General features: G+C 40.6%; 1 protein-coding gene across 15 annotated transcripts in view; it reads left to right on the forward strand.

Annotated features, from left to right (window-relative positions):
• LOC102768505 (CLIP-associating protein 1) overlaps positions 1 to 15,728 on the forward strand; it is a 138,951-nt gene that overhangs the window by 46,819 nt on the left and 76,404 nt on the right. For 5 of the 15 annotated variants that reach the window (XM_015572489.1, XM_015572491.1, XM_015572492.1 and 2 more), the window contains 5 exons: positions 2,272 to 2,379; positions 6,734 to 6,796; positions 10,837 to 10,940; positions 13,735 to 13,758; positions 15,179 to 15,423. In XM_015572489.1, coding sequence (XP_015427975.1) covers positions 2,272 to 2,379; positions 6,734 to 6,796; positions 10,837 to 10,940; positions 13,735 to 13,758; positions 15,179 to 15,423 — 544 coding nt within the window. The remainder of the gene's footprint in view (positions 1 to 2,271; positions 2,380 to 6,733; positions 6,797 to 10,836; positions 10,941 to 13,734; positions 13,759 to 15,178; positions 15,424 to 15,728) is intronic. The other 10 variants (XM_015572498.1, XM_015572500.1, XM_015572499.1 and 7 more) reach the window with 6 other exon arrangements.

A 15,728-nucleotide genomic window follows, 5' to 3' on the forward strand; every position in this document is an offset into this window, starting at 1 on the left:
GTGTTTTAAATTATCCAACATTTAAACTGTTGATGTCACCACTAAAGGTGCTTTAATCTTCCACCATATGGGAAGATTTTTACAAAATCGTAAACGGGATTCTTCTGTGTTACTACTAGCCACATGTTAAAGGAGCCAGGCAATATGGATGCGTGAAGGAACTTTCTCTTGGTGAAGTACTAGGAGGCTAAACCTTACTAAGAATTGTGCATATTGTTCCAGATCATATCTATCCCCTTATTGTCTTCACGAAGCAGGGAAAGCAGATTTCCCATTGCTGCAGCATGTATGTTAGTTTAAGGGAGGGAGTGAGAGCTGGGTAGAACTTCAGAAGTAATTGGGCAAGAACTCTTAAGAAAATGCTGAGCTAAGCATGACATATGTTAAAAACTATCGGGACTGTTTTTATTACTTTTGACTATGAGTTTTGGAGTAGGCAGTGCAGCAGACAAGATGTTCATGTGTGCCTTTCCTCAGGGAGCCAGAAGTATTACCATGTGTGCCTCACCTCACAGTACCGTGCTCTTTAAATGCCGACTTTCTCCCTAGCCTTCCTCAGGGGACCGCAGTGGCCGGGCCAGTGAGTGAGCGGGGCACTGTGAGGTCGCTGCATGAATGGATGCGGTGTCGACCTCTGAGCGTAAGCAGTGCTTCTTTGTAGGTTCCATACAACTTGTGTCAGCGGATACTCCCTAGTTGTTGTTTTTTAAGAGTTTAGCACCTGCTGGTTTTGCCCTCATTGTAGGAGCTATTCAGAATGTTTTCAAACATTGCTGATTACATACTGCTACTTAGAGTGGAAACTCAGTGCGCCATGTCACTGGCAAGATGAAGGAGAATTTAGGAATTACTAGAGACTTCCAGATGCAGCTCTTTTTTTGACTGTTGCTTAGATTGCATTCCTGTGCTCACCGCTGCAGCCCTGAGCTGTTGGACACCACTCGCTCAGCGTTCGGGTCTAATGGAACTCTAGCCCCGAGGAAGACCACAGTCGGAAGTTGGTTGCTTTTCTACCTTTGTAGTCTTTACCGAGGGCTTCACAGTTCTGGTTTGTAAGGTATTCTTGTTGCGGTTTGGCCATCCAGTAAACATACCTTTGCTTTAAAATAAATAGGTTATGCTCATTGATGCATTGATCTGAAAATAGCCATGTTTTTATATCAGTGGATCAAGTTTATTTTTTTCAAAATTTCTAAAGAAGGCATTTCTACCCAGTCCAGAAGAATAGACCCTCTCAAGATGGAGATCTTTGTTGTCCCCATCTACTGTGACATTGGTGGTTATACACCTGCAATATGTCAGGGTGTTTCCAAATACTTTTTCCAGTACTGTATTTCTGTTTTCTCAAAATAAAATGAAAAATAAGAGCATAATGATCTTTTCTGTGATTTTATAGCCCAGTTATATTAGAAACCTTACGCTGTTTATGTGATTGTGTTTTCAGTGTTTTATAATGTGAGTATAATAACATTATCTGTAGATAATCATAAAGTAATTGGCCGTTTTCAGGTCAGTGGAGGGATCTCATGGTGCAGAGACGGGTTATCAGTCCATCACTCTCAGACTGCGTAAGGCTGGAGAGGTGAAGGTGCTTGAGTAAGGACCGCAGGCCGGGTTTTGATTCCCACAGAAAAAGCAGGAATTAAGGTCGGGGCCAGTGAAAAGGGACAGCAGTCCTGGCTCTTTCTCTCTGTTGGTTTCGATAGTGAAGTGTGTTTGAACGTCTCCACACTCACTCGAGTGCACAGGCTCTCTAGCGGTCAGGCCAGGGGCTTCTCTTTGTAAAGAAGGCCCGGCTGGGAGAGGTGGGCTCTCAGTTAGTTAAGTTCACGGATGGCAGTGCCCAGGACCCTTGTTCTGTTTTGTCACCTAAATTGAGAACCCAGTGCACATGGAAATGGCTTTGGTCCTGTACCCTCCAGTGGAGAAAGAAGTTTGCCAAAGCCATAAAAATGATCATTTCTAAAAGACGGAGCTTTTATTTTCTGATGCCGGTTTGCTCTTTGGAAGCTTTCTTTTCATTTTTTACACTGAGGTGCTATTTTCCCTTAACACCAAAATTCACAGCTTTCTGAGGCATTGAGCAGAGTCGAGTTTTTGTCCAAACCTCCTGCTGTTGGCACGGCCGTCAGGAGACGTCGCAGGGGCACATGCTCAGTCATCAGGACAGTGTCGTGATTACGTTAATGGAATGTGACTGACATTTTGTGAGTTTTTCTGTCTTCATTAAACTTGTTCACCTTCTCTGAAACCCCTCATGCTGCACACTAGCACGGAGCAGCCGTATCCCTCGACCCAGCATGAGTCAGGGGTGCAGCCGCGATACCAGCCGTGAGAGCAGCCGAGATACAAGCCCTGCTCGGGGCTTCCCTCCACTGGGTGAGTACACGGAGGCGCTGGCTCTCGGAGCATCCTGCCCCTGCTCCAGATGCTGTCCCGGACACTGCCAGGGAATGACCTGCTTTCCCTCCTGCTGTCCTGTGGCCCTTTCTTCTTCCTTTCCTCTTCCTTAGCCCCCCTTTGTTGTCCCCCTCTGCATGCTTACCTTTGGAGCCTTTCCAGTTTTTCAGTATTAGAGGAACAGCATCACTTCAGTCTGTGCTGTTACTTATGGCCACTTAGCCGGGCAAGCTCATCCGTGTGTTCATTTCTAACATAAGATGAAGCTTAGCCCAAGTTCATTGCTGCTTGAAAGTAGAGCTAATGCAGAGTTTATTCTTACTCATTGAATTTCTACAATTTGTGTTTAATTTTGCCAGAGATTGGGCCATACGTGGTTTAATTCCAAGAAGGAAAAAAATATAAAAACACGATCATGTTTAGGACAGTAAATGAGCTCAGTTTCGGGATGATGACAGTAATTTAAAAAGCAGCATGAATGAAGATACTAGCCATGCTTTTGTTAACGGGGTCATTTCAAAGCTTTCATCCAAGCAATCTGAAAGTAGCTTTTTGACAAATTGCTCAGGTATATAGCTCAGTGCAAAACTTCCTGATGTTTCTTGTTCATTAGCTAGTTTCATGCTTCCTGGGCACAAGAGGCGGTTTAATGTCTGTGACCTGATGCCATCCCAGGACAAAAAATGACAATATTTGGTCATGAGGTGGGTAAGCACCATGCCCAGGTCACCAGCCAGGCCCAGCTGGGGCTCTTCGTTACACATCCCGCCCTCAGTTTTTCTCATATCCAGAATTTGTATTTGAACAGTTTCTAGGCTTCAGGAAAACATGGGGGAAAATGTATCCATTATAGGATATTTTATTTACCTTTTCTTTCTAGCTTTAATAGTTCTGCCTTTCTGTAATATGGACATATAAATTACTTTTTTATGTAGTGCAAATTATTAATCCCCAAAGTCGTCTGTCAGCACATAAAAGAAATGTTTGTATTCTTCAGTAATTGTGTCTCAGTCCTTTGTCATGTGAAGTGCTGTACAACTGCATGTTTTCCTTTTGATAAGCCGGCAGAAATCGCTTATAACGAAGGGCCCGAGTGTTACATGGAACTGGGGACGGCAGGGGTCTGTTATTTTCACTCGGAGTAACTGGTCTTTTAAATATAAAAATGTCAAAAGCATCAGGTCTTAGTAGTTTTAGTGCCTTCTAATGTCATACACTGCTTCCCAATATCTTTTCCCCCCAGTCGGTATCAATAATCAAATATATTCCTTTACGACCTCTTGTCCTTTATGAAGTTCTGAGGAAGAGCAAGTAACAGATGCAGACGCCCTGCTGAATGGCCCTCGTGACTGGTGAGGTGCCTGGGCGGAATGCAGTTTGCCTGGTGCGATCAGCCCTTCCCAGCAATCTGAGGGACAGATCAGATTTCCCAACCAGTCAAGCGACTGGTGAGGTGCCTGAGGGACAGATCAGATTTCCCAACCAGTCAAGGGCAGCAGTGGTGGGGTTTTTTTCTGAGTGAACTGGTGATTTTTCCTTTTAAGTTAAGAATTCATTTCTGTATATCCTGCTCACTACTTGACCTTCTAGAACAACGGTTGCCAACCGGTGGTCTGCAGACCACTGGTGGTCCATGAGGTCCAAAAGGTTGGCGGCCGCTGTTCTAGAAAACCGGTTGCATAAGTGAACAAGTCAGTCTGTTTATTGGCCACTTTGTCTCTTAGAGGCAATTCAGTCTTTTTATTCCATACACATCCTGGCATTTTTGTTCTTGTCCATGGACGCAGCCTGTGTAACATCTTGTGGTCTTTGGACCAGGCAGGTTGCGCTGCTCTCTTGAGGTCCCAGGCAAACCCCGAGGAGCTGAGTGAGCTAGTCTGTCTTCACTTTCTTTGGCAAAGGGATCTGCTCTGTGCCTGGTGACAGCCCAGGGGGCTTAATGCATGTTGCTCCCACTGAGGCAGACGACGTGGCTGCAGCTGTTTCCCTTCCGAATGGGCTCCGGCATCGGCATGTGTCTTCGGTGGTGTCAGGCAGTAGTACCATCTTTTCAGATGAACTTTCATGCCATGCCCGTTGCTCCCCTCCATGGGTTAAATTTGTTTATGAAACTTTGGTTACACAGGAACAGCAGCGCTCACGGGTAGCTGGCACCATGCTGGGCCAGTCCCTCCTGGTTCCTGGGATAGGTATCCCCCTCTGTTATGGAGGGCAAACAGGCTCAATCAAGATAAGCCACTTTCTCAAGTCTCACAGCTATGCAGTGGTCTGGGTTTGAATCCAGGTCTGATTTCAAAGCGTGGTTGTTACCCTGCCTCAGTTGAAAGCAGCACATGTTTCATTTATTCTCTGAAATGTATTAAATGCTCTCTGTGAGGCTTCTGCAGGCTTAGGCAAGGGAAGAGCTCAGCGGGCTCTGAAGATTTCCAGGCTTGGGGCTAGGACCTGGGGATTCGTAGATAAGTCCCAGGATGTTGCTGTCCCCAGGGGAACTTACTACGCCCTTCAAGGAATGTGAAGGGTTCTTTTTCTTACCCACTTAAACAATCATTTCCCACCCCCTTTATAAATAAGCGAGATTGTGTGTTAGTGCCCCTTTGTATCAACTCACATGGTCAATTTTCACGTTCCAAAAAGGGTGTCGGGTGAAGGTAATTATGTGACTATATTTACTATAAAATATTTTATTGAAATAGAACCAAACGACACTTCATAAGAAACATTTAGATCATGTATTCCTAAAAAGCTACTTTTAGTTTAAACTATTAAGTGATTCTGATCAACCTGTATAATGAAATGATTATTTGGCTTCAGACTAAAAAAAACATTTTGTCATCTTCCTTATTTGAGTAAAGGGACTATTTTATAATACCTGTTTTAGAGATTGCTGATTTATTTTTGTGCTTCTTAAAGAATTAGGCATTCTTAAGTTTTCTTTTTGTAAGATGATAAAAATGTGTCCTCATTGGCCAGGTAGGTAGCCTTTGCTGTTTAATACCACACACACCACCAATATGTGCGTTTCATCAAGTGACATGGTCTTTAATGCATAAATTGTACTGGAGATGTTTTGATACTTGATGACAGTGAATGCTGACGTGTGCAGGACACTGCACCCCAGTGTGTGTGAGAAGTAGCTCTGCTCAGTATCACTGTTAAACTGAGGGGCTTTCTGGGGTGCAGTCATCGTGTTCTTTTCAGAGTAATGGATAGAAGCATATTATCTTGTTTGGTTTTTCTGAGGTAAAGAAAAGCCACATATTGGATGACACTCTGGTAAAAAAATTCATGTTTGAATCAAGTCTGTATTTCATAATTAATTGTAAAAGTCATTATCTCCACAAGGACTTAATATAGCATGCATTTCCTCCGATTGATGACTTAAGATGCGTATTATGAATACTTGCTAATGAAACAATATTTAATGTATAGATGTGCATTAGAATTCACTCTTCACTATTACTGCCACGACCAGCACCGCTACAGTGACTTTTAACCACTGTTTGTTCTGTGCCTGGCATTGTGTTTAGTGCTGTATGTATGAGCTCTTAATTCTCTTAACTCCCAAGAGGTAGGTACCGTTATCAGCACCATTTTACAGATGAGGAAACGGAGACACAGAGATGTTAAGTACTTTGTGCGAGGTCTTACAGATCAAACCAGGATTTTGCCCCCAGTTGTATTACAGAGGCAGTGTTCATACCGTGGTCCTGCAAATGCCTCTCCCAGAGGCCATTTAAACTGAAAACTAAATTTTCAATAATTAAAAAGTAAATTCATTAATTAGGATAGCCATGCAACAGAACAACAAATGTTTGACTGGGGAGGATGGAAGTCCAGTTGTTGAGCCCTCTTCTTGTGATTCATTCTGTTTGTGTTCAGATGACATTATAAATTCTCTTTTGTTTTTGGTGCATGGTTACATGTGCATCACATACTGATGAGACATCTTGTGGGCTGAGTGAATCCATCCTGCTGTTCGACCCGGATTCAGACGGTGCTGGTGACTCCTGATGTTCTTCATGTTGCATATTTCATAATGGCTGGTAGAGGCTTCATGGAATAAAGATCCACCTGGAGTCTGAATTCGTTGATGCATAAGGAATGCCTTACAGAGGGCCTTTGAGTGCCTATGTATTTAAGAGCTGCCTGAGAGCCAGCAGCCATGGAATTTAGGGATGGGCCCTTGCTATCCATTCATATGTAGCACCATTTCTTTCCATGAGAAAACGTGGCCCGTGGCGGCAGTCGCTGCATTTCCCTTGGACTGTGGCATTCTGTCTCGGTACCTCTGTGTTAATCCTTTGGGTGTCACCATTCCTTTTACCTGCAGCCTCTCGACGGCATTCCAGGTCCACTAGCGCTCTCTCCACTGCTGACTCTGTCGGGCAGTCAGGTGAACAAGTGCTAACTGCATGCCTCGGCTTCTCCATCTCTTCTAGTTCCACACTCATTTTACATTCGTTTTCATCAGTGTTGGCTAGCACTTGGCATGTATGCACTTCACCACCCCCCCACCCCATGTGCTTGAATTTTTTTAAGTTGTTGAATGTTTATGGTTCTGTTAATAGGCTGTAGATGCTTTATAGCTTGTTTGACAACATTATTTCTCCAGTGTTCGTATTTATGTTAAAACGAAGCAGAGCAAAGGCGGGGGGGAGGGCACTTCTCACCCTCTTTTGCTCCCTCCCCCAGGAAAGCACCCAGACTTTAGGTATCAGAAGGGTCCCTGTGGGGAGTGGAGTATGAATATTATCCAACAGAGTCTTTCATCTCCCAAGTCTTTACTCCCAATAAAGTGATGATTATTAATGTTAGTTATTGTCAAGTTCTAATTTAGAGGCACTATTTAGTTACCAAAGTAGGTCATACATAAAATTATAGGTATAAAAATAAATGGATTGTCCTAACACTTTTGTGGAAAAAGAAGATAATGATTCAGATAACATAGGCCAGGGGTGGCTTTTGCAGCCTTTGGTCCCCAAGCTTTTTCCATCTCGGCCCCTTTTTGACAATACCAAAAATTCACTGGTTAGCCATTGGGGCAAAAGTAAGCGTAAAATAATGTATATATATTAGTTTGCCAGATTTAATTGGCATCATTTTCAGATACTAGAAACCTTATTGACTACAGTATCGAGTAAGACACAATCTTATTAAGTCACAAGTGATAACTGTGACCAATTCACTGAGTTAGATATTTTCTTTGTTCCTCCTCTAAATGAAACCAGGTATGCATTTTTAAAATATATGCTCTCCCATTCCCCTGAAGGTTATGGGCCAGACTGGGTACAGTCATCTGTATCCATCGCTTAGAAATGGAGCTTCATAATAGTATCAGAGCAGCGAGAATGCAGAACAGAGTTTTCTCTGGTTGAAATAAAAGGCTTACAGTTCTGCTTACATCCAAACATTTCCTCTTAAGACTTGGAATTCAATGATCTCTGATACATATAGAATGAGCTGCAGACACTGTGACAAAGCTGTGTGCAGTTGGGAAGCAAGATTAATTAATTGCATTGTTCTTTTAGTTTTAATTTTGTGTCTGAAAAATCAGTATTATCCCTTGAGCAAGAACTGCTGGCATGAGATCTAATTCCTTATTTTATTTTATGTAGACTTCGTTTTTAAGTTCATGCTGGTAATTTTTAAATGGCTTTTAACTGAATTACTTTCATTCTGTTATTCATAAATCCCTTACTATCTACCCTTTTTTAATGGGGGAAAAATGAACGAAGATCATTTATGAAACTGTGCAAAATAAATCTCAAATTTATACTTGTTTCATATTTCAACTGGTAATTTATATCTATATAATTATGTAGATATAATTGTTTTGTGGTTTCTCTATAGTTTATATGGCACATTAAATTGCCTTAAATGACTAAGGTGACTTTCAGTATGATCAGCAAGTGCATTAAAAAAGGGGATAGTATAACATACAATTTTTGTTTCTTTATAAAAATTCATGACTGTATAACTTTTTTGATTAGCACTGTTTACATTTTTTTTCTTTCTGTGGCGATGGAAGATGTAATGTTTTGAAACTGGCATTTTAAAAGCGTTAAATAACACTTCACTTTTAAATTTCACCCGCTTTGTAGGTGATGTTTGATATATATCTAAAATCTTATTTGTAAGATTTTACATATCACTTCATAGGAAAGATCAATTTATTTAAAACAAATACTAGTTTTCCTTTTATTGTACATGCTTTATATGGCTAGTAACAGAGATTTTCCTTGTCCAGTAGATGTTAATAAAAAGAAAGCATTTTTTATCTTAACATTTCTTCCAAAGCTTTTTTAAAAAATAAAACTTAGCATTTTAAATAAGAAACTAGTGTGATATACCTATGAAGTATAATTTACATGGACCTTCTATTATAGTTTAAATCTCAGTACTTCTTAAGGAAGGCTGGTCAAATGTAATGTAAAGGACTTTAAAAAGCTAGTTTTCATTGTCCATGATCATTAGCAAGCTTAGAATAGTTGTTTGAACTGTAAAATTTGTTTTAAATCTTGTGGATTCTATCCATTTTGTCCACATGTATAAAGACTATCATTTAAAAATCCTTTGAGGGACTCAGGAAAAATGTATACAATATTATCTTAATTATTAATATTTTGCAGTTGCAATGCTAGCTTTTGTGGTGATTATTAAAGAATTTTAATAAATTTATTTAAATAACCTTTGGTGATACAGGAATTATGATGAACATATGCCTAAAATTAATTGAGTTAATTAATAATAGTTAAATAGTATTAACACTGATGAAAATTTGCACAGTGATCAACTGAATACATTTGTTTTAAATTTTGACTATTGCACATTGCATTAGAACTCATTGACCTGCAGCCACAGTAACCTTGAAGCGTCCTACTTAGTTTGACCAAACCTCAGGGCCACTTGACTCTAGAGCAGCGGTTCTCAGCCTCTGGGTCACAACCCCTTTGGGGGTCAAACGACCCTTTCACAGGGGTCGCCTAAGATCATCAGAAAACACATATGTAATTACATATTGTTTTTGTGATTAATCACTATGCTTTAATTATGTTCAATTTATAGCAATGAAATTGGGTGCCACCACAATTTGAGGAACTGTATTGAGGAACAAACTCAAAGGCTAACATGGGCCAAATAAACAAGGTTTAAGTTTATGTGGCCTCAAAAAAATAAAAACTTCAATTTCATAGAAACGTAGGTTTATTTCGATAGGGACATGCTGAATACAAAGGGCTGAAATAAATGAGTAATCGTTAACATAAAATATAATGAATACAAAGGGCTGAAATAAATGGGTAATCGTTAACATAAAATAATAGAACATTTTAATAAAAATTAATACTTTTTCTCAAACAGTAACTTACCAGACACTGAATAACTGCACAAATTAATAAGCGTAACACAAACAAACCTTTTTTTTAATTCTCCAAAAGTGAAATATTTCCTGTTGTTCACACCAAATAAGCAGTCCAAGACTAATGATGTGGCAATCGGCTGCTGAAATATTCGCTGCTGGTATTGGTGGAGATACATGGTGTGCCTGTGCATAAAGCATGTAAGGGAAATGAAAACAACACGATTAAAATAATCAGTCATTAGTGAACGTTGCAGTTCGTTATTAATAATTATGTAAAACAGGATATTGTAAAAATTAAGTTACAAAATTTTTATTAAAACGTTTCTTACATATGTTTATATTGGCTGGGCCACAAAAATATTCGCTGTGGGCCACATGTGGCTCATAGGCCGCGAGTTTGACATGCTTGCTCTAGAGCAGTGGTTCTCAACCTTCCTAATGCCCCGACCCTTTAATACAGTTCCTCATGTTGTGGTGACCCCCAACCATAAAATTATTTTTGTTGCTACTTCATAACTCTAATTTTGCTACTGTTATGAATCCTAATGTAAATATCTGATATGCAGGATGTATTTTCATTGTTACAAATGGAACATAATTAAAGCATAGTGATTAATCACAAAAACAATATGTAATTATATGTGTTTTCCGAGGGTCTTAGGCGACCCCTGTGAAAGGGTTGTTCAACCCCTAAAGGGGTCGCGACCCACAGGTTGAGAACCGCTGCTCTAGAGGGAATGCTAAACAGATTGAAAGGCTCAACCCATAGCTTTGCTCCCTTCTATAGTAAGTTGCTCTCTCCTATATCTCAGCACTTTTCAAAAATAAAATATCATTAAAGAACCATTTCAATTGTCAGGATGCTTTGTGGCACGATGGTACTAACTGCGAACATTCTACCCTCTGTCACTGGGAAACAAGTGTAGCTAAAACTCCAAGTCCAATGTATTTAAATGGGCTGGGCAGTTTCCACAGCCTCTGTTCTGTAGGTGGGAAGAGGGAGGGATCCTTGCAAAGAAATGGAGAAAATGTGAATTAAAGTGACATATCTTTTGCTTTTGTTTTTTAAATAGACCGGTTTGGGCTTGGCCAGGCAGGAAGAATACCTGGTTCTGTGAATGCCATGCGCGTGTTAAGCACAAGTACAGATCTTGAAGCTGCTGTTGCTGACGCTTTGGTAAGTCACAGTGCCTGTCCGTCTCTTTGACTTACTCATCCGAATTATTCTGTCGTAATGGAAAAGTGCCTCCAAATCAGGTTACCTTGACACTCTTTAAGTTGGGTGAATTTATATTACTGGTTTAAGTGAAAGGTAGCCTTACAGAAATTATTAGCATCAAGTATTTCTTCTGTGCTCCTCAGTATTGAGGAAGTTATGATGACATCGGGCTTCTCTGATGTCATTGGGTGTCTTTTTTCTTTTTTTCAGCATCTTTTCCCCCATTCTATTGCTTCTATTGCTTTATAAGCTTTGATGGCATAACCTTAAAAAAGTTATTATACTAGGTCATAGAGTTTGTGGTTTGAAAATCTGCATTTATTCCATTGCCTCACTAGTTGTTCCATATCACTTTGCTTTTTTGTTTGTTTTTAGAAATGAGTTTGTAAGTCATTATATATGGAAACTTCCCCAAGTTTAAGATGAGCCCTTGGAGGCTGTCAAGCATGGGTGGAGTATGTTTTTGCATCCTTATAATGTAATATCTAAAAAACAATAGGAAGTGCTCAGAGGCCCTTACATTTATGGTTATAGCAAAAAGGTCCTTAACATTAGAAAGACTGAAATTTAGTATATACCTATATTGCCCAAAAGCCGTCAAATTGACTGCATTGTGAAAGAATAACTAATGTGTAAAGAAATTTGTTTAAAATTAATTTTTAATTTTTATATTATTTACAGTTATATAACAAGTTATCCGACATTTCTTTCATGAATTTAGGGCAAAAAAGAAATAAAATAAAAAACTTATTAGAACAAGTATCACTGCATAAAGATTCGAATAACAAGTACTAGTTTAAAAAGAAATAGCTGTATATGTACACTTTTAGAGATATGAAATAAGTGCAGGAAATAAGTAATCAACAAAACTGAAAGTGATTGCCTTTGGGAGCCAAATAGTGATTCTGGTGCTTTTGTTATAGGTTTTTATATGGTATTTTATTGATCTAGTTGCCTGTAATATCTAAGCAAAAAACAAAACAAAACAAAAACAAACAAACAAACAAACAAAAAAACCACAACAAATTTGAAACCAAGGCAAACTTATTTGTTTGTAGGTGCCTACTTCTTTCGGTTCTTTTGTCAAAACGAATAAATCGTAGGATTTGCTTGAACTTTTCTCTGGCCATAGTTTTTCTAAAAAATTCGGGACCCTACTTTGCTGACCATAAATAACTGAGTTTTAAATTTTTTGCCTCGTAGGCTCCACGAGCATATAAAATCCCAATAAATGCACGTATTTCCGGTAATGTTGTTGTCCAATCGTTCCTCAAAATTCAGCGGCCTTCTTCTTCTGTGCACTTTTTAAAAAATTTCCCCAAGCTGTCAAAATGACTGCTTTCAGGCAATATAGGTATAACACACATATATATACCGGAAATGAAGGAGGGGGAGGTAACTACAATTATTAATAAACGCATTTATATGTTGTATAAAAAGTCACAAAATTCTAAGAAATTCTGTCATTATATACATCATTGTTTTTCTAATTGAAATTAAAAAGCAGTCAAAATGACTTCCTTGGCAATCTAGTGTTAATAGAGTCTGCTAGTGGTCAAGGTGCTTTCTAAAGATCCATTTCAGCGAGTAGGGGCACAGCCGCGGGGGTATTTTGGTCGGTGCGCTCAGCATTAAACTAGGCTCTCTTCAGAACTGTCTGACCTCTGGTTGTACCTTTGCTGTTGGAAGATTTATTCTCCTCTAAGGAAGCATCCACCTTTCAGACCCTGAAGTTTTAATTCAGCCATGTTTTGTGTGATCAAAATGTATGGTTTGTGGCTACAAGTGATTCTGACTTTCTCCTTTCTCTCTCTCTCTCTCTCTCTCTCTCTCTCTCTCTCTCTCTCGTTCGTTCTTGCTCAGATTTTTTGGCAAGCGGCTGTGAGCAGGCAGCTTGCTGCTCTCATAATGCTTTGCTTTCTGCAGGGCTGCCTGGCCAGGAGCCATGAGCTGCCCTGCAGGTGGGCCTTTTCTGGCACATGCAGGAATTGAGGGAGATTGCTCTGTCCGGGGTTTTAACTTAAGAGTCAGGAGCTGGAACAGAATTCTGTGACGCTGTTTTTCCTTCCAAGTTGCAATGTTTAGATTCTGTTTCTTTTTTATTCAGACACCCTAGGCAGTGGAGGTCAGAGGTTGGGAAAAGAGAGATGTGCCAAATCCTTAGTTAAATGGGACTTCTAAGGCGGGGGGTTCTTAGTTCTCTGACGAACTACGGAGGGACTGCACAAAGTTCTAGGAGTCAGAGCAGGCCTGGAGAGCGAATCTCGGCTCTCTGACTTGGGCTTTTCTCTGAGCTCTAGCTCCATTGACACTCCCGTTGCCCTCATTAGTTTTGTTTGCACTGCTTGGTTTCTCCGGTGGTCCTGCTTCGGAAGAGAAAGCGCAAAATGGTCCACAATTCTTGCCTCACAGGATAGAAGCCCGGAGCAGACAGAATGTACCACAGCGACAGACCACAGAATTCATGGTGACGGGAGATGTCCCTCGGTGTGGGAGAGCGTTAGCAGAGAATTACAGCAAGCATAGGAAGGTCTTGTAGGAAGGCCAGAGGGTTTAGGAAATGCCATTGTGAAAGCATTCTTTATTATTACTCACTTGATCTCATGTGATATGAATTGCTCGCTACTCTGTATTTTTGGTTTGCTAAGATATGTTTTGCTGTACACTTTTGTTGCAAGAATGATCCCCACATATGCTTCTGACATAATTCTCTATGCTTTTTCCCCATCCTTCAATATTTTCCTGCCTACAGCTGTTAGGAGACTCCAGGAGCAAGGTACCAGTGCTTTAACATTTGTTTTACAACTCCATTTTTTCTGTTGCAAGTATATTTCCTTTAGGAGCTAGTGAAAGCAACAAAAACAATAGTGCAATATAGAAACCCTGGTCTGAATTATGATATTGTTGAATCTGGTGACACTTTTATTAGTGGTGGAGTCAGGCAACTCTATTTGTTCTAGTATTTATTTTTAATGGAAAGCTGTGCCTTCTCCCAATAGCGTTTAATTTTATTTATAAACCCCAGTTATAACTACTCTTATGTCATTATTTCATGATTAGATATATTCAATATTTTTCTTATTTGAGGGATCTAGTGTCTGGATAAGTAAGGTGGCCATACTTTTGAGAGTGAAAGGGGCTTACTAATGAGGCATAGAGCAGCACTGTCCTGAGCAATTTGGGATGGACTAAAAACCACCTCATTAGGAAATTACATCTGTACAGTTTAAGCAGATAACTGTGTTTTTCTCTTAAATTGTATTTTATCAATTTTATTCAGCTGTTGCTGTATTATTTATGGGTTTAGCTTGTGTTCAGGGTAAGGGAAATGCTAATCTACAGGAAGCCTGTTTGTGCTGTAAAACTTTGTCCTTGATAAAAGTGGCTCAGATAATTTAGAAATCCTTGTACATAGATGACTCTGCCACTGTCATTTCTGTTTGAGACTTTAAGGAAGTTTGAGTATTCACACAAATTTACTCATAGACCATGCTCAAGAGATAGTACTTTTGGTTGGGAGGAGGCTGTGGGTGCACAGCTTGCACTGTGTCCGGTGGCTAAGGCAGGTTATTTAACATACAATTCTATTTATTTATTTATTATTTTTTAATGTTTTTATTTCACAGAGAGGAAGGGAGAGGGAGAAAGAGAGATAGAAATATCAATGATGAGTGAGAATCATTAATTGGCTGCCTCCTGCACTGGGGATCTAGCCTGCAACCTGGGTATGTGCCCTGACCGGGAATCGAACCTCCTGGTTCATGGGTCGATGCTCAATTCCTGAGCCAAACCAGCCAGGCAACATTTAATCTTTAGAAGAAGCCTGTAAGGGGGGTAATTATTATCTCAAAGATGGGGAAACTAAAGCAGAAAGGGCCGGAGGCTTTCTGCAGTCCCACAGCCGGCCAGTGGTGGCAGCAGGATTATCACCCAAGAAGCCCATACAGTGTGCTAGAGACCATGCTCTTTTTCTCTGCTACAGGTGCTCTGCTTATTACTCGCTATGTCTTCCAGAAATCTGCCTTCCTGTTTCACTCCCTAATCTGTAAACACAGGCAGGCGTGGTGCCCCCGCATCTGCGTGTGCATCTTTTGACATGCAACTCTTTGTTGGTGGTGGATTTGTTTGGGAAGACTCACGGTCATTTCATCTTTCCACTTCTTTCTCCATCACCCGTCCCTCTTCGGACCTGGCAGAAGAAGCCTGTGAGGAGGAGATATGAGCCCTATGGGATGTATTCTGACGATGATGCCAACAGTGATGCCTCGAGTGTTTGCTCTGAGCGCTCGTATGGTTCCAGGAACGGCGGCATTCCCCATTACCTGCGGCAGACCGAGGATGTGGCAGAAGTTCTCAACCACTGCGCCAGCTCAAACTGGTCAGAGAGGAAAGAAGGGCTTCTGGGCTTGCAGAACTTACTGAAGAGCCAGAGAACACTGAGGTGAGGGCAGTGGCTCGGTGAGCTGCTTCGAGTCCATACTGTCCTCATCAGGGGTGGGGTGGGGGGGTTCTGACATTTGTGGAGCCCCGATGGAGGTCCAGCACCAAAGGTGCTGAGGTGACCGAGACCCAGTCTTTGCCTTCGAGAGATTTTGAAATATCTGGCAAGTTCTCTGTAGTTTAATAGATTTATAAAAACATCTGGTTCCCTGGCGGCTCACATTTGGCTGGTAGCTATTATTTGAGAAATCGTGGTGCAGGTTGCAATTTAGGTGAAAAACAAAACTGGGAACTGTCACTCATAGT

This window comes from Myotis davidii, unplaced genomic scaffold (genome assembly GCF_000327345.1).
Source record: "Myotis davidii unplaced genomic scaffold, ASM32734v1 scaffold249, whole genome shotgun sequence".
NCBI classification, from domain to species: Eukaryota; Metazoa; Chordata; class Mammalia; order Chiroptera; family Vespertilionidae; genus Myotis; species Myotis davidii.